The 19,968-nt window shown below is 36.8% G+C and overlaps 1 protein-coding gene across 2 annotated transcripts; it reads right to left on the bottom strand.

Annotated features, from left to right (window-relative positions):
- Nucleotides 1-41: 41 nt before the first annotated feature.
- Nucleotides 42-8,189, bottom strand: LOC125651844 (uncharacterized). 2 transcript variants are annotated; one of them, XM_048880649.2, is made up of 3 exons: nt 6,341-8,189; nt 3,951-4,065; nt 42-3,073 (listed from the first exon to the last, which is right to left on the bottom strand). In XM_048880649.2, the coding sequence occupies exons 2-3, from the start codon at nt 4,057-4,059 to the stop codon at nt 864-866; spliced, it is 2,319 nt and encodes a 772-aa protein (XP_048736606.1). In that variant the 5' UTR covers nt 4,060-4,065; nt 6,341-8,189; the 3' UTR covers nt 42-863. The 2 variants fall into 2 exon arrangements, with proteins under 2 accessions (XP_048736606.1, XP_048736605.1); XM_048880648.2 differs by lacking the exon at nt 6,341-8,189 and adding an exon at nt 4,482-4,667.
- Between the last annotated feature and the right edge of the window lie 11,779 nt (nt 8,190-19,968).

Here is a 19,968-nt window from a genome sequence, read left to right as displayed (position 1 = left end):
ATGTCAGTTACAAGTATAAACAATAACAAAAATACACACAATAAACCTTGGCTAATTTATTTCAAACTCTACATGACATTAAACATATGTTAAATACAAATAAGTATGAATGAAAGATATTTTTCTAAGAAATGAAACCATGAAACAATTAATCTAAAAAAAAAAAACAAATAGCGCTAACAGAGGTAGAAATGATACATGTACAATGTGAGGGTGGATCGCTAATGAAGCTTATACGAACAAACATACTGTCACTCTGACCATCGACTTACATCGAACGAGTCTGCTACTGATAATTGCTTGTTAAGTAATGTTTGGACTTCGTAATCAGTAGAAGGAATTACTGCACTGTAAAACGTCACTTTATTCTACCAGTCACTGTAAAAATGTGGTCCGCAAGTCCGGAACGTTTGAGGAAGAATCTCCCATAATAATTTTTTTTCTGGACCAATGAGTTAGGATCTGCAACTGATGATATAAGTAGACAAATTAAGTAGAAACAAAAACACTAGTACCTCACTGGTTTTAAATAGATTATACAAAATGAGTAGCAATGAATGAAGATCAAGAAGCGCAAAGCATGTAACATGGGCATTATCTAAATTTTCTCTATGTAGTACCCTGCATATATCACAAACTAACGAATAAAGAAATGAAACTGAAGACTATGGTCCCATATTTACAGATTGTACAAATGATGTAAATGTCATGAGTATTTTTTATAAGTAGCACTTAGCTCCAAAGTTCGCTGTAAGTGGACAATCCCATTATTGTATACTACAGACACGTACAGAGAAACACTTCGTTTCAGTGTGTCTACCTTTCATTGACTCATTACAGTCATTATTACAATGTCATTAAGTTCACACGGCAGTATCAACTGTCCCAAAGCTTTCAGGTCTCCTTTGACCGTCGTACCCATTGGTAGTTATCTGCTGGGAGTCTATAGGCTCCGGGGAGAACTGATATGATTTGTTGGACATGTTATAGTCCTGTGGGGGAACGGGTGGTGCCTCTTCTCCTGATGATTCATCGTATTCGTCCCCATCAGACACCGGGGCTGTAGGGGGACTTGGAAGGGGGTCAGACGCAGGTGAAATAGGAGGAGAGGGTAGTGTTTCATCAAAGACATGATCCTGTGGTGAATTTTCCGTTTCAGAGGGATTATACTTGTATTCGCCTTCCAGCCCAGGCTCTCTGACAATGTACGTCCCTTCATATTCTTCGTCTTCCAACAAAGGAGGAGGGGTCTGGGTCAACTCAGGCTCGTTGTCTATTGGCTCATTTTCAACTTCAAAGTCCTCCATTGGATCATCGATTTGAGCTGTTGTTGAATTGAGGGATTCATTATCAAGTGGTCTACATTCAATTTCATTCGGAATTTGGACAATAGCATTAATGTCATTTGATATTTCACCCGGCTGATTCGTTTCACTTTCTACTTCCTCTGACGCAAGTGCAGTTTCTGGAACTGGCTCTGCATGTTCTGTATGATATGATGCAGTTTCCTCTTCCGGCTTGGTCTCTTCAATTTCTTGTTCCAAAGGAAAAGGTGAAGCAGTCTCGTTCAATACAGGTTCATTATCTGTTGGCTTGTTTTCAACTGGATTACTATCAATTTCTTTTTCATTCGGAATTTGATCAATTACATTAATGTCATTTGTTTTTTCATCTGGCGGATTCATTTCACTTTCAACTTCCTCCGACTCCAGTGCGGCTTCTGGTACTGGCTCTTCAAGACACGCTACAATTTCCTCTTCCTGCCTGGTCTCTTGAATATATTGTTCACTCTCTGCTTCTGTCGATTTATTAACCCTTTCTTCCTCTACTTCTTCAGCTGGCTGTAACACTTCCTGTTCCCCGGTTTCTGATACAGACTTTTCTTGTGATTCTGTTTCTCGTGATTCTTCTGTAGTTTTTGCACTGTTGTTTTCAATTAACTGTTCATCCATTATAACTTCCTCTTTCGGTGGAGCCAAATTTCCTTGAATGGATTCCATAGCGTTAGATTCGATCGCATCATTATGAACGATAACGGTTTTAGCAGTTTCTGTCGTCTGCTCTTCGATTTCTATTCTATTGTATTGAACTTCACTTGCAGGTACAACAGGACATTGTTTCGGGGGGCTATTAGACTTTGCAATATCTTCTGATCCAGATTTCTTATTTTCGCTCGGAGTTTTGGTTTGCTCATTCTCTACAGCAAATGTAACGCATGCTTTATTTTTCAATTCAGTTTTCTCTTCTTCAACTTTTCCACTTTTTTCTTCAATATTTTTGTTGGCATTTTGTTTCGTATCAGTTATGTTGTGTCTATAAATAAGAAAGACAAGCTTGACCGTGAAACAAAGGAGTGCCAAAACGCTGCAGCAAAACAAAGTTATGGTGTCTCTTCCCCAGTCCTGGAAAAGATGTTGTAATTTCCAGTTCAGTCCACCGCATGTTGCAAGCCATGGGATGTACGTGAGAAGGATATACCTAGTGTAACGGTCAAACACGAAGACGTCAAGCCAAAACCAAACCAGTTCCAGCAACGCAATACCGCCCAGTACGGCTAGAAAGATGATTTCTTCAGAAATACCAACTTCATATCTCAGAACTACTCCGAGATTCAGGAACATAACAATTGTCTGCCATGCTGAAATAAATCCAAGCGCATTTTGAACCAGAAATCTTACAACCCATATTTCACTTTGAGTTTCTTCCTGAATAAGCACCGCGAAATTGTTGAACAGCTGCTTCAGGGAGGTATAGAAACATATGTACATGGTGACGGGTAGGGAGAACACGACGATGAATGCAGCCACCGTATACTCCCAGCTCCAAAGGTACAACCAAAGTATCACTCCCAGGTTATTGGCGACCAGAAGACCGTAGATTCGCGGGGGAGTGAGGGAGAGAAGGTAAATACTCCTCCCGCCACGCGTTTTACGGCAGATTGTTGTTATACCGTATAGTATCAGAACTAGTTCCAAGGCAAATACTAAGTACCATATGAAGTAAATCGGCCAGGGTGGTGTTATCACTAACGGGTACTTCCGGGAAATGTCACCAGTTGACTGATTGAATATTCCTGAGAAAAGAAAACAAATTTATATAAAACATGTTATAACTGAATCAGCACGCTTCAGAAAAATTTACTACATGTTGCTGCTTTAGATGGTTCGTGCTGCTCGCAATAATTGCGTGATGGATGGAGAGTTCAATTACTATTAGCAGCAGATGAGTGTATGCGCGTTATTAAAATTGTTACGCAATTTTCAACACAAAACCTCAATTAACATTCCGGGATGTGTCCGCGACTATTTGAAATCCTACCAGAGGCTAATAACAGCCTCTCTCTGAGAAAACTAATACGTTCATTTTGTCAATCACAGACACATTCTGGATTGCAATTTGGCAGCTCTTCTATCATTAAAGACTAAGATTTACATTGACATAAAAATCCCTTACAACAAATAAAAGTCAAAACAGATGTTTGTCTGATTTTGTTCAAACAAAACTGGCTTATGTTTCCTGATAAAAAGAAACCTTCTTCTGTACATCTATCATTAATTCATAATGTTAGGAAACATGAAATTTAGTATAGAATACGTTTTCTTTGATACTGACGAATGAATTTAAATGGGCAAGAATTAAATGGTCTCTTTAATGAGGAATTTCGCGAGATTTCCTTGCAGATGTGTAAATCCTCCGGTCTGTTTTGACTGCTGAAACTGTTCATCGTCTGCTACCGATTGATAGACAAGTACATGGCTATTCATTTCAAACGAGATGGATATTATCGAACAAGATGCCAGAGTGGCCGTAAGCAGATTACAGTTAATCTCGTTGGCACAATCCAAAAATGTAATAAAAGCCTTAAATTGGATATTCTGTCCCAATTACGTGTTTTTCCGTTATATTAGTTTAGCCTTTGCTAATTGAAGTTTTTGTAGTAGCGGTTTTACCTAAATCCTTCCCAAAATATTTGTTCAGTACGGATAGCGCTGTCATTCCCGCAAACAGGAAAAAAGTTGTGAAGATGAGCACGATCCTCCCAGCCTTATTGGTTGCCATGGTGATCTACAAAAAATAATAAAAAAATATTAAATTTAACGTTTTCTTCAAGTGCACAGCACCTGAGCAGATTTCAAGATTCACCGTGGTTCACCTGTAACTCTGTTATGGCGTTCGTTCCATTTCCCATCAATGTAATTCGATTAATGAAGGTCAATTAAGTGTAAATAAAGATTCCTAAGGATTTTTGGTGTGTTTCCTAATTTAATATTCGTACAAGTGGTTGTGTATTTACATGCCAGAATTTTCAACTGATTTAATGTCTTAGTCCAATTTGGATCCAAATTAGATTTGCTTATATTCTTCAAGTAATCAATGCCAATATCAAAAACACTTCTTGTCTATGAAGTTGATTACGAGTTGTGATAGCAATAACAAATCCGGATGGCAGTAAATAAAAGTAAAATAATTAAACAATATACCATGATGAAGATGAAAATTGCAGACGATATAGATACTCTGCGTCCACTGCCCCGCTGTGACCTTTCCACTACAGTCGCGCCACCCGCGGTGACCTGACAAGCCAATCTGCGGGAGGTCAGCGGACAGCTTATTTTTCTCCGTTATCGTGTTTATAATTGAACCGCTCATCATAAGTTAATCACGTATAAATAGCCAACAACGTTACATGCATTGCACTTGTAACCGCTTCAGTTGTAAGGCTTGAAGCAGGTTTGAGTGTGCACTTTGTGACTGGCCCCTCCTGTTGTCTTTGTGGATGCATGAATTTGAAAGGACATAATGAAGTGCCAATTGAACAAAGCCAGGAAACCATTACACCTTCTCCATTTTGAACTATATTACACACACAAATCTGATTAAAAATCAAGGTCTAAGAGGGCAGATGAAGGAGTTTCTTCCTCTGAATCAATTCTGATTTCAGGACAGTCATGTTTTGTATGTATGTTCTCAAAGTTCTCCTTTTTTTATATAACAATATCTTACCCAAACAAATGAGATCAAGCGCAACAGGCTCAGTCTATATGTAAGCCCTCTCCTTTTTAATACATCTCAATGTATTGTTACAGCCACAGAAATATTTATAACCTACATACATATACTGAGATAAAATAACCAAAAATGTATGCACGGGGAATAAGTTAACGAGCACTAGGTTACTGCTGACAGGAAATACTCTGTGTATATTTTCATATCTTATATTTGATGCATGTTTAGTTAGTTCGATCTAAACTCTGAATGGCAGAAAAAAATCCAATCTTACCCAGCACGAAATGGCTGGGCGAGGAGAGATGAAACATTGGAAGATTGATGAACGGTAGATACGACAGGGGTTTTTAGCTGGGTTTCTCATCTAGGGTTTTATCACTTAGCGAATAGATATCAAATCCCTCTTGCAGAATATGACTATCATTCCATCTTTATGATAATCCAGTTTAAGTTAGTGACGTACAACTGGTTATAAAACTATTTGGTATTTGAAATACATATGACGTCATCTAAATAGAATTACTAGCTTAAAATACGTAATAGAAAGAGAAAGATTCAAATGCTAATGTCATTTTTTTTTTTTAAATATTAAACCTTAATTATTGGCCCATATATTAGAGGGGGTGCATATAAACGCATAGTTTTGTTTGACACATCCTCCCAACTCCATCTCTATTAGGCTGGTTTCGAACCACAGCTGTATGTAGGTGATACTAAAATGCAAGAATAATTTACAACCATAAAGTGTAATATGTGCATGTAACTCACGACTCATATATCTAAAAGTGTGAAAACACCCCCTGCCATGCCATCAAGACTATAATCCAATAGCAATGAACCAGAAGAGTGGCAATGAATTAAGTGCATTAGGCGAATTACTGCCATGTAATGAAGCCCAGAGTGTAGCGTGCACCAGGACATTTATCTGACATCTGTGCCAATATTTTGTTTGTAACAGATATCTCCACGTGTTGAAGAAACGCAGTACTTTCCCAGATTTACTTAGTAGATACAGTGAGTCATAATAAAACTTACATGATTTTTTTTCCAAATCAAAAACTTATTTTAAGAAATAATCAGCGTAGAATTGGTGCCGAAAGTGAACTGGCACAGAAAAACAAAACTGTATTATTCATAGGCACCCAGTAGCGATTTGAACTCGGAAAAATATCTCGAAACTGACTTTTGGAATCACACATGTCTTTGTGTATGTAAATATTTACCACGAGGGCGAGTTGGTCAATAGCGCGAAAGTTTATTATAATATGAGACACACTTAAACAATCGACACACTTGTGGTAAATATTGAGAAAATAACGTAAGCAAAACTAACCTGAATTTCTGTCAGCTAACTTCAAGAAACTTTACAAACAAAGCACCTCCGCCGTTTCCTTATCTCTGGTTAAAAATAACCTCTGTGAGGTCGAAGCGCATTGGTGGAGCATCTTGAAGCCACTCAATAACTAAAGCGTGATTATAAATTCAGATTGGGCATAAGTTTTTATCGCGAGGCCGAGGAGTAGAGCGCTGCATTCTACAGAGCTACACTGCAGCTGTTCTGGAGACCGCTGTAAGTGTGAGGGAACCTCGGTCTAACTAAGGCTTTCATTTGTAAAAGTCTACGTGCTATGGTTAGAGTGGCCCGGATTTTGAATCGATTATTCTTTAGTCCAAGGACGACAAAGTTCGCTACTTCATTTGAATGTCAACTCGTCGCTGTGATGTGTTACAGGAAAGTAAATTTTCGCCTCGTATTAACAGCTACAGATTGAAACTTATACAATGGTTTCCTTCACAACACAGCATACCGTTAGACTGCGCTTCTGCAAGCGCTATTGAAATCGGAAATTCACAGATTTTTGGAATTTTCATACCAGTGACGCTGGCTTGTATATTCAAACTGTTAAGAATTGGTGGAACCAAGACAGCATACATCAAATGTAACTATAGTCAAATACAAACTGCACTGTATTGTCAAACAGAAGCCACCCTTCCAGTGACCTCGACCCTTTATATCCTGCTAGGCCATGTAGGCTTCGGTCCTGAAAGTTTGATAAAAATGTATCTTATCTAAATCTTATACACAAAGAGTATGTTTCATTTTGCAAGTTTGACAAAAATTCCGTAAGGTATGTTATGTTGTTTGTATTTAACTAAACATACAGTTTTATCAGTCCCCTACCGACGGAGCCGACGGAGACCTTAGGTTTGCACTCAGTCTGTCCATCCGTCCGACAAATCAATTTTCCACACTTTTTTCGTCATGTTTGCAGATATTCATTTGCCATTTGGTACATTGCTTTACGATGACAAATTACAGATCAAGTTCAAAAGTTTATTCCGGTCCATTGAGGTTTTTGCTGAGTTAAGACCATTGGATTTAGTAAAAAAAAAAAAAAAAAAAAAAAAAAAAACCAAGCACATATTCAGTTTTTACTAACTCTGACAAAATGGGATAAGGAATTCAAATCTGATCAAACATGGCTTTTATATTATGGAGCCTGGTTATTCTTGTGCATAAACTGTTGACGTATGACTGTTCACGCAGAATTTACACAGACAACTTGATTTGGGACCGGTGGGGGGCGAAGAGATTGGGTACGGACATGTATTGCTTTGCAATACTTACAGAATTAAATTACATTACCTAGGTTTAACAACTCCAGAGTGAGCTAGTATCCTTGGTTACACAAACAGCTGATAAATATCGAGCACCCTATCTCATACTAATGTGATACAACTTTAGTTTACCAAAAAACAGTTAAATTTTGCACGATTGACAGATAGTGTGTGTTTGGATGTCACATCATTTGGTCAAGATTGTTGGATTATTTAAGTTTTTTAAAGATGAAATGTCTTATGTAAAATGATTCTTTGATGTTCGACGGTATTTCAAACAATATCAAATTAATATCAGCATCATATCCCCTTAAAAATTGAAAGGTCAATTTCACAAAGTACACTAGCATGTCTAGCTTTTAATCTCCTCGTTCATTGTAAGTGAATACTAAACTCCCATTTAGGGACATTTTAGTAAGTCTAGCCCTTTTATAACATTAACGGTGGATACTTAAACAGCTGTAAACATTTATTCCCTAAAGAACAAATTAGTTTAAAAATTGAATATGAAGCAAGATAATGCGCATAAATAATAGGAAATAAAAAATGATCAAATGAAGAAAAAAAAAATCAAATATGATTGGCGAGTCCTTTGACTTTTGTTCGACATAACTTATATGACATATACAGACTATATGATTGATTGACTGTAGCTTGCTTAACGACCCTCTTGAGAATATTTCATTCATATGACCAATACTGGTGAAGGGCTTCAAATTTAGACCTTTGTTCGGCGCTTACGGCTATTGAGCAGTGAGGGTTCTTTGGCGCACTTCACATACTGCGACACGGGACATCCGTTATTAAGGTCATCTCAGAGGACCTGTGACATTCACACCTGATGCCGAGCGTTTGGCGATGGAACTGTTACTACCTGTTTTAACGACTTATGTCTGTCGCGGCCGAGATTCGAACACCGGCCTTCCGCATGCGGGGCGAACGCTTTAACCTCTAGACCACCGCGACGGTCAGGGTATAAGAAGTATGTTACGTAAAACACTACAAATAAATGAAAAAAACATACAATAGCAATTCTCTAAATCTCGTATACATACATGTACGTGTTTGTTCCAACAATATTTGAACTTGAACGCGTGGTTTTTTTGTTTGTTTTTTTTTTTGGTTTTTTTTTAGTAATTAAATATTTCTATAAGTTTTCGTTAAAAAATAACAAATATCTATAGCTGGCCACGGATATGATCTGAATTGAAATAACAGAATTGTACAAGACAAAGGGCAACCATGATGTCATATGCAGAAACATTATACTATTTTCATCCCGGCCGCAACGATAAGGTGCCCAATGTCCGTAGCAGAATAACAATGCCGTCTGATTTTTTTTTTTTTAAGTATTTTGAATTGTTAAATGCGGAGCCTAGGGGCAGATCCATGGACCCCTATCCCGAGGGGAGCAACAGTCTACGAAACTCTTATTTCAGGGTAGTAAACCGAAATTTTTAAAATCTAAATATCAATGTTTCATTGGCGATATTTCGATGTATTCACATTTGCAATGTTTTTGCCTTTGGTATACTGGTACATTATAATGATAGTCGTTTCCTCATGAATGCACTGCAGTTGTGAACAACAAGTGTTAGGAATCTTGATAATTACAGTACATTTATTTAGCGGCTGGACATTTCGACAGAAATGAAAGTCGAATGTAAATATAAAAAAATATTTTTTGGAAATATATGAGGGTATGAACTGCAAAGCTCTACTCCGGACTACTTTTCATAAAGTGTGTGTAACAAGGACTCCGCAGAGCGGAATATCTCATCTCAATATTGCATTACGAAATTAACATCAGAAATATTCAGAGACACAGTGAATTTGGAATGCATTGATTGATTGTATATTGTTTAACGTCCCGGTTATGCGAAATCAAATACAAACATAACGGGAACTTACTATACCTCAAATACTTGTCCTTCAAGGTCATACAGTGACCTTGACCCTTTATATTTCGTCCTGTAAACCAATAAAGTAAAATGTGTCATTCCTGTAAACCAATAGAATGTGTCATTCCTGTAAACCAATAGAATGTATACATGCCATTCTTGCAAACCAACAGAATACGTCATTCTTGTAAAGGTGACAAATTGTGACTGAAATATGTCTTTCAGTGACCTTGACGTCTCATATTTCACCTTGGAAACCAGTAGGGACTAAGGTCAGTATTGAAATTTGAAAATAATTATTTATCAAAGCTTGATAAAAGTTGGTGAGAAATGTAGCTTGAAAATGTAGACATGTAGGCAACGCCCACCGGGTTCAAGGTCAAGTATAAGATACAGTAGTTTAACATTCCCTCAGAAATGTCAGAATGTTAAAAATCAGGGAGGCTACATCATTATAACTGAAACTGGCATCATTTCTAGACTATTTTTTTTTTATATCTCAGATTATTTATTCGTTAGAAACAATAACCGCATTCAAGGAACTACCACTACCCCTTACGATGCTCAGAGAGATTTCGTTAGAAAAAAATTTTTAAACAAATTCTTGAGAATACTCTTCAACGCTCTCGACAATGAGGAAATCATTTCTATCCTACTGTGCGATGCGGCGATGCTTCTTTATTCTCCAATAAACCCTTTGACGCAACATATGCTTATAAACGACAAGGAGTTTATCGGACCGGAGGAACATCAATATAATAATTATGATTGTCTTATCACAAAGAATGTAAATGCACCGATCAAATAATCAAAACCCGATGAAGATGCATATTAGAGAGGACAATGCTAAAGTTTCTATACGGCTTACTAAACATGAATTTTTTTTTATAAGAAGCAACGATTGAGTTTATTTGAAGTGAAAATGTAAATCAATAGAAGATATTTTATATTTTCATTTGTTTCAATAAGCATATATGTGCTCCTTCATACAAGAAATCTAACCCTTGCATGGAGAGTAGTGATATATGTCTAGAGAAAAATTTCATAAAAATTGCTTGTCTCTTGATTATAAATCGTTTGATTCCTGGAAACCAAGTATTATTATGATTTTTTCTTGATTAAAAGAAACATAAGAGTAGAGTCGATTCGCAAACATTTTTATATAAAGCATATGATGCTGACATGTAGCAGGTCGGAAATTGGCCGATGCCATACATGTATCTATAGAAGAAATCTGCGCAGAAGAAGGGACTAGTCGTGATAACAGTCACCTGATGCCCGAAATTTTATACATATTTTAATTTCTCTGAAACTCGCTTATTTCCATGTTGTAACGCTGTAAAACGAAAATGAATAAACTCATTTCCTATTTTTGAACATGACGTCACAGTTTGTGACGTCATACGTTTTCCAAGCTGCAGAACTGTAGCTATCTTGGGATTTCTTTTTTATAGACCAAGAGAGCTACATGTACAGAGCAACTTTTTCTGCATATACTTTAGGTCTTATATTTTTGTAACTTTAAATAACCGCTTCACATACTTTCAAACATTTATTAAAGCTCCATTACGACTAAAAGTCGCAACTTTATTTTATTTAAGTTTGCCTGTTTACTAAACCATGTTAAGATTACCAGGCAATTCGAATTACAAGAATTTCACTATCAATTCATATAATATTTAATACAATATATTTTTATGATTACCCCCATTTAGTCGCCTCTTATGACAAGCAAGGGGTACTGATGACCTATTCTGACCCGGAACTGAGGTCCCGTGTCACAGCAGGTATGGCACGATAAAGTTCCCATCCTAATTCAAAAGCCGTAGGCGCCGAGTATAGACCCAACTTTTGCAGGCCTTCACTGGCAAATGACGTCTCCATGTAAGTGAACAATTCTCGAGCGAGACGTTCAACAATATACAACCAACCAACCCAGTCTTCTTTTTCTCCCTTGCTCCCAACATAAAAACAAAAGACATCACCAGAGTCTAGGGTCTACACTAAAGTTAACTGGTCCAAATTTGCTCATACACTAGTACAATCCAGACAGTCCAAATTGCGTACAACATAGATCAATACTTGGTTAACTTCAGCCAAGTAATTCATGAGGCGGCAAAACAATCCACTCCCATGACATCTGGCAAAACAGTCACTAGGCCAGTCAACCATGCGTGGGCACACAACTGCATTCTAGCCTGGAACGCTAGCAGGAAAGCCTTTAAGGAAACCCAGCAGACCCTAATACCCAAAGAATACAACAAAGTATGTAAACACACCTAACACGTTACCCTGCAGAAACAAGAAACACAATGGCAAAACTCAATTTGAACATTCACGACATTCACATATAAACATAACCACAATCTGGAAAAGGGTCAAGACACTTTTAGGCAAACAAACACCAGGTCAAATATTCCCACAATGCAAAACGCATACAGCTCAAAAGACAAAATTTGCTAAAAACATTCCAACAAGCTAGTTCAAACACAATCCTTGATCCAGCAAATACACTAGTCAGAGATCGCTTCCAGCATAAACTGCAAGCTAAAGACACAGGTAAACACTAGTGCAGTCAATATACCATAAGTTTACCTGATCAAGATATAGGGCTCACGGCGGGTGTGACGGATCAATAGGGGATGCTTACGCCTCCTAGGCCCATGGTCCTAATTCTGGTATGTCCAGGAATCCGTGTTTGCCAAACTTTTTATTTTGTATTCCTTATAGGAGTTATGAGATTAATCACTGTTCGTTATCTTCACTTTATCATATATTGCATGAACTTCAACAAGCTCTCCTCCCCGGAACTTCAGTGCCAGGTAGATCGCTCGATTAGTAACCGATATGACGCGAGTTTGAATCCCACTCGTGCCATAGCCGCGCCAAACCTAAGACGTATGCAAAGGTAGTAATTGCTCCTTTGCCAAACGCTCAGCATTTGGAAATGAGAATCAAGGAACTTTCGGATACGACCTTAGAAGTCCCATGTCGCGGCAGGCGTTGTCACACTAAGGAACCCTTACTACTGCGGTCTTGAGCGCTATGCGTCTAGATCTAAACTTGTGGTACTTCACCTACAGTTGGTAACGTCTCAATATGAATGAAAATGAAAAACTTGACGGGACGTAAAACAAAACAAATAACCCAAAGACCAATCTCGCTCACATCACACTTCTGCAAAACGTTTGAAAAGAATGCTCAACACAGGTTGAAATGGATTATGCGCAAAGTCGATTCCGCCCATTCAGGAATGACAAATAATCATTACACAGGAGCAGTCTTCATTCAAAGCCTTTGTTTGATCTTGTTTGACATTATGAACTTCTATACAAGCTTCGTCACCAGTTCCACGTCACTGGCAATACACTGTGACTCTGCTTCATCGGGTCTTTCCTTACGGGCAGAAAATTCAGGTAAGTTAAATCAGTCACTTTCAAGTTTGCACATCTCAAGGCTCTGTTATCAGCCCAACACTCTTCAATCTCATGAGAGGTGAAGATCAATGGTTTAAGTATCATCCACAATTCATCACAAGAAGCAACCAAGTAGCTGATCTCTTCCAGTCAGGTTTGCAGATGACATACAAATCAATCACAAGTCACTCTATCAAAATCGTAAACATTAGGTTGCAAAACACTCTGTGCTCATTTTCTAATTGGTCTATCCAATGGGTTAGGGCTAATCACGTGTCTCCAAAATACAAATCCCAACTAAAAGTCTACCTTAGAAATCAACATATCGACAGGGGATGCTTACTCCTTCTAGGCACCTGATCCCACCTCTGGTCAAACGGATCACGCGCTCGTCTTTTTCCGTCACCGGTAAGAAGACTCGGACGTGGATCGGCGCAAGAATTGCATCAAATTGATGCATTTCTTCGCCGGAAGCGCGCCCGTGGATGAGGTTAAAAGGCCAAACCCCTGTATAATGTGTTATTTACATTTTCACCACAAATTCAGTTATGGTATCATTAACGTCTTATTCACTCTCATACATAAACATGTAAGTAGAAATTGGTAGCGGTAGAGTACCTTAGATATGTACGATATCTTAGAGGCATTTGAAAGCTCGCGTTTCATATTGTAACGTATGACTGTGATGTCATAGTTGTATTTATGTACACATCACAACAGACTGATGGCGTCGATCCACATACGAGGTTCGTTTGCGGTTATGGAAATAGCCGAGTAGTTACGATTGACCTCTGGTGTGTCCAGGGATCCGTCTTGCCAACTATCTATTTTGTGAACGGTGAAGATAACGAACAGTGATCAATCTCATAACTCCTATAAGCAATACAAAATAGATAGTTGGGCAAACACGGACCCCTGGACACACCAGATGTGGGATCAGGTGCCTAGGAGGAATAAGCATTGCTTATAGGAGTTATGAGATTGATCACTGTTCGTTATCTTCACCTTTCATCAAGGTAAAATCACAGGCCACCTTTCTGGTAGTCATTTTCTATGAACACAAGACATTCACAGCTCATATCGAAAAGCTCAAAACTAAATGTTGCAAAATACTTAATCCTATGCATTATGTTGCAGGCACAAAGTTTGGCGCGGACAAACAAACTCTTTGCTTTACAAATCTCTTATTAGATCAAATCTTGATTATGGTTAACAAGCTTACAATTCTGGTTTCAAGACCTGTCTACAAAGTCTCAACAGCATCCAAACAACTGCTCTTCACATTGCAAATAGAATCCATAGCAACACAGACAACACCACGCTTCTCTTGGAATCAGAGAAATTATCACTTAACTTACGCGACTTTAACAAAGGTATTAGATGAGGGTCTCCGTTGGAAAAATAAACCCTACAAACACACTATCACAGTCACCTCTTACTTTCACATTTATAAACAACAAAACAAACAGAAGATGGGAGGGGGAAAGGATCGAGAATTGGCCCCTTGACTAACAGACATGGAAATATGAAAACACTGATGGGCTACTTTAGCCACTTGCCAAACAGTTATTGTTGATTGCGCCGTGGACCTTGTCTCCCCAATCTGCACGAACATGTCCAGTGCAATCATCAAAATCCGCAGCAACCCATTGCATCGCTATCAAGGCAATTTTGCTCTGCAACAGTTACTCATAGACTTACATTATCAAGGGTTCACCAAAATCTACAATGGTGGGAGCAAAGAACCCACCACTGACAAAACAATTGCAGCCATCTATGACCCCAGTGGCTCCACAAAGAAGGGTATAAATGTAAGGACGATATTTCTGTCTATTGGACAGAGATTTGGCACTCAAACACATTCACAATGAAGGATATCGAAGAACGCTTATTGTCAGTTATTGTCTTAGTACCAGTGTTTGACATTTACTTCTTTGGGCACTAGACCAGTCGGGCTACTTCAAATGAATTTTACTAGACCTGACCTTACATCCACTAGCCCTGACCAACTGTACAGAAAAAAGTGATAGTTTCTCCATATTTAATTACTTACTTCTAATGACAAACGTTAAGTTTGAGCTAATCCTTATTTGATTGTCTCAAAAACATCAGTCTCGTCAATCAATTTGATATCCTTTAATTTTCAAACACATTTTCGGTTTCGTTAAATTCTACTCGGCACGGGAATTCTTTAGTCCATTTAGAATAAAATGATCTCAACCGGTTTTTTTAAAATTTCTATTTCATAAGCCCTGCTTTGTTTCTTCCCAACCTTTTCCTTTTCTTTCTTGGGACATCTTTCCTTGAGGACGAGACGTCGTATTTTGATATAGAGACATTCCCGCACATGTGTCAACACCGAAAAATGGCTCTTTACGACGCAATTTATTAATTTGATAAACACTTTCTTATATTTAATTCAAATAAACCGGGTTTTTTTTAAATGAATTCAATTTATATCTATTTATCCGAAACATAACTTTATACCCATCATCGAGCAGATGTCGTAAAACATCACTTCCGATCGCGACTTATGTATTAGAAATAGAAATAAAGATTATGTCATCACGCGGTTCAAAATTGCTCACAAACTCTTTACAATCTTATTGTTTTAAAGTTTCTTGTTTATTTTTTCAACACGACCAGTCGGACTAGTAAATTGACATTTTACCTGACCGGACCTATCATTCAGTAAACTCGGTCGGTCGGACGTGCCTTAGTGTCAAACCCTGTAGTACATTGCAAACACTTCAAACATTCCAAATCATAGTATGTCAGATCTACTCAACACTATCCTCAGTCACCACCTCCTTCAACAAATCCTCACAATCCAATCAAAACGTCCATTTCCAATGGATACCTTCACGGGTCGCATCCAAGGCAACAAAATTGTCTACAGCACTGCCAAACAATCACTGAGGCATAAAATATCACAAATGACATTTCCTTGGGGGTCAGAGAAATTTACAATTCTATCCATCACTCTAGAAGCAACCTTTACAAGGTTATAGTATGTTGATAAGTAGAAGTATGTTATAGTTGTTGATTAAGTAGAAGTATGTTATAATATGTTGATAAGTAGAAGTATGTTATAGTATGTTGATAAGTAGAAGTATGTTATAATATGTTGATAAGTAGAAGTATGTCATAGTATGTTGACAAGCAGAAGTATGTTGATAAGTAGAAGTATGTTATAGTATGTTGATAAGTAGAAGTATGTTATAGTATGTTGATAAGTAGAAGTATGTTATAGTATGTTGATAAGTAGAAGTATGTTATAGTATGTTGATAAGTAGAAGTATGTTATAGTATGTTGATAAGTAGAAGTATGTTGATAATTAGAAGTATGTTATAGTATGTTGATAAGTAGAAGTATGTTATAGTATGTTGATAAGTAGAAGTATGTTACAGTATGCTGATAAGTAGAAGTATGTTATAATATGTTGATAAGTAGAAGTATGTTACAGTATGCTGATAAGTAGAAGTATGTTATAGTATATTTAGAAGTTATACCCTTGATATTCTGAAAGAGGGTGAATTCATAAATAATGGTAATTAATGAAAAAATTAACTCGTATTTGTTGAGATTCCTTATACTGTGGGCAAACTCATGAAATATGACTCGATATTTTTATACAATCTGAGAGTCCCGTGGGGATCCAGGTTAGAATTTCCTCAATATCCCTTGCTTGTCGCAAGAGGCGACTAAATGGGGTAGTCCTTCGGATAATACCGCAAAAAATATGGTCTCGTGTCACAGCATGTGTGGCAAGATAAAGATCGCCCCTGCTGAATGGCCGTAAGCGTAGAGTATAGGCCTAATTTTTTGCCCTTCAACGGCAGTGGTGACGTCTCCATATGAGTGCCGCCGTAAAATGGCTGAAATATTGCCAAAACGGCGTAAAACCACAATCAATTAATCAACCATGTGAGTGAAAAATTCTCAAATGGGACATTAGAACAATATACAACAAACCATCCAACATTCTGAAGGTCTGTAATAGGTCGCTTGTGTACATGTATATGTTAAAGATGGTATGCAATTCAAATTTTTAAAAGTAAATTTAATACACAAGCCTGAGACGATGGATCATACTTAGCGAGATAAAGTCATAAAAACGAGATAAAAAGTTGTAATTACAACATCAGAAAGTAATAATGAGATAAAAAGTCCTAATTACGACCAAGAATACCATAATAACGAGATAATAAGTGGTAATAATGAGATAAAAAGTAGTAATTACGACTTATGAAAGTGTTTCAAGACAAGAAAGTCGTAATAACGAGATAAATTTAAACTAACCACTACTTAAAATTACCACTCAAGAAAGACGTAATTATGCATGTATCTTTGAATAAATTTATGGTTTGGCAGAATCCAACGCATTATAATTTTCAAATTCGATCAACTTCTAATTCTACAACACACAATCGTGTAATGTATATTTTTGGTCGTAGACGAAGTATTAACGTCCATTGCGTCACAAAGTTAAAGTAGTCCCCGGGTAGTAAAAAGGTACTCTAGTCTATAGAGTCAATAGGAAAAAATATATCAAAATATAAGAGCTGAGGTTTGTAAGTCAATTGTTTCTTCTATTAAAATACGGCTAGCTTAACAGTTCCTCCATTCTCATCAACTGATTATTCATTTGTCAGCTTATTCTTTCATTTCATAGGCAGAAACTTGTATTAAAGACTATCTCGTTTGCTCCTCAGCTTTTTCTGCTATAACTGTCTAAAGGTATTGGTTCAATACTTACTTCATGTATCCAAACACGTGCATTTATTACGCTCATCTATCCAGCTGAAAAATTGTATGTCGATTCAAGTTTTTAAAAGGGTTTGGAAAGGACTATATTTTGTGGCGGAAGGATTGCTTAAAGATCAAAAAGCTCTAAATCTGCACGAATTTACTGTTTCTGTTTTACCAATATATCGTCAATATTTATACCGCACCATAGATTACAAAATTGATTCAAGTCTCAAGACAGAGAAAACTGTGAATAGATTGAAATAATATTCATAAAGAAATAAAAATTTCAGTGTATGTTTGATTTGTTTTATACATCAACAATTTGGGTGTGTGTGTGTGTGTTTGTTGTTGTTGTTCTAATTCACTTTTGACATCGCAATATTCAGAATTAAGATATTTCATTATACTGGGGCCTGAGCCCAGTTGCACAAAGATAAGTCAATTTTAGCTGACATTTAACTTCAAGTTAACGCTATATAAATGTTTAATGGCAAGTTAACTGTCAATTAAAGTTAACTATCCTTCATGCAAGATCTGGGAACCAGGTCCCAGGATCATGTAGCAAAATCAGACTTAAGTCAAAATTCCAATCACTGTAAGATGTTCATTGCTTTTGGACTGAGACTTTTATATTTACAGACACTAGAAATTTGATAAAGCAATACAGAATATCAATTTTATTTGGGATGGTTGTCTTCTCAATCATTTCATTGCAATATTCAGATTTTGACTTCAGCTTAAGATGTTTCGTGATCCAGGGGCCAGGGGTATAAATATTGACAATATATTGGATAAAATCGTGCAGATTTAGGACTTCTTTATTAAACAAAACAATCATTCTTCCCCTAATTTTTTTCCAAACCCTTTCAAAATTTGAATCTACATGATATTTTTTAACTGCATGGGTTTAAGTATTATAATAAATGCATATGTTTGGCCAACCAATGAAATAATTCAGTATTGGAGCAGTCAGTTATTTGGCATCCGGCGCGACTGTGCTCAACAGCCAACTAGAGCTAAATTCATTGGGATTGCTGCGAAATAATGATGAAAGTCAAATAAAATCAAATTCACATGACTGCTAAATGATTAAAAGCCGATTTCATTGCACTTGAAATTTTTTGAAAGAGTTATCCGCCCTTGATAGAAATAAGAGGGGAGAAAATAAGATGAATTAAACTATTTTTTTCTGTATATATCAGCGGTAGATTCTTAATTTTATCTCACATTTTCATAAAAAGAGAAAGTTGAGATGTAGCTTTTTACCAAGAAAGTATGAAAATACATTTTCTTTTTAGATATTTTTTCTTTTTTCAAATTCAAATGCTTTATTGACGATTACCAAACATGAGACGTACATCATAAATTAACATATAGTAAGTATATATGTATATATCATAATACACATTGACAGATTAACCACAATTGTCCTGATTTCTCAATTCAGTGTACCTTAGATTAAAACACTCATTCAAATATTGACAAAAATGCTTTGTGAATGTGCATTGAAGTTTGTCAATACTGAATATTTTGTTAAATAATTCATTATTTATTCATTACCGTAGGTATGAAATATGATTTCACACACATTGAATAGACCTACCTTTTAAAAGTAATGATTAAAAAAATATTTGACTTAGAAATTTTATTTCTTTCAGGCATATTCGCTACATGAAGGTGAAGATAACGAACAGGGCCCGGTTTTTCGAAAGCTGGTTAACTTTAACACAGTGGTTAAGTTTAACGCAGTGTTAACTCCTAACCAAGTGATTAGCAAACACAATGGTTAAATTCTGTTTTTCGAAAGCAATTTAACACATTGATTAGTTAACACTGTGTTAACCGAGTTAACCACTTGCTAATCATTTGATTACCCATAATGCACATGTACTTCCTATGTAAACAATAAGAATGCAGGAGTAAATAAAAGTCTTGTTTGTGGGAGATAGCTGATGAAATGTTCATGTATTGTCAGTGACTGTGAGCCATGCACTTATACTTGTATAAATGCATTCATTAGTCTATTCAATAATTTGAATAATCATAGAGGTATTAGATATAATGATATATACTAGACCTTTAGAAGCCTAGTTGAGAAAAACGGTGCTTATGTTGTAGAAAGCAGGCTCATTGCATAGTTGATCAAAGTGGGGGTTTATAGGGAGTCGAACAAGTTGACTTCACAATTGTCTGAAAATACTTGACAAGCCAAAACAAAATAATCCCCCCCCCCCTCTAAAATGAGTTGTTCTGTACCAGCCGAACCTAAAGT

The sequence above is a fragment of the Ostrea edulis genome, chromosome 5, assembly GCF_947568905.1.
Source record: "Ostrea edulis chromosome 5, xbOstEdul1.1, whole genome shotgun sequence".
Classification (NCBI taxonomy): domain Eukaryota; kingdom Metazoa; phylum Mollusca; class Bivalvia; order Ostreida; family Ostreidae; genus Ostrea; species Ostrea edulis.
Note: the sequence above shows the minus strand (reverse complement) of the source record. Positions and strands in the feature narration are given on the sequence as shown.

What these genes read in the sequence shown, in the direction of transcription:
- LOC125651844 (XM_048880648.2), bottom strand. An exon ending in ATATTTTGGGAAGGATTTAG is followed by an intron (nt 3,074 to 3,950) that starts GTAAAACCGCTA and finishes TTCTTTTCTCAG; the next exon opens with GAATATTCAATCAGTCAACT.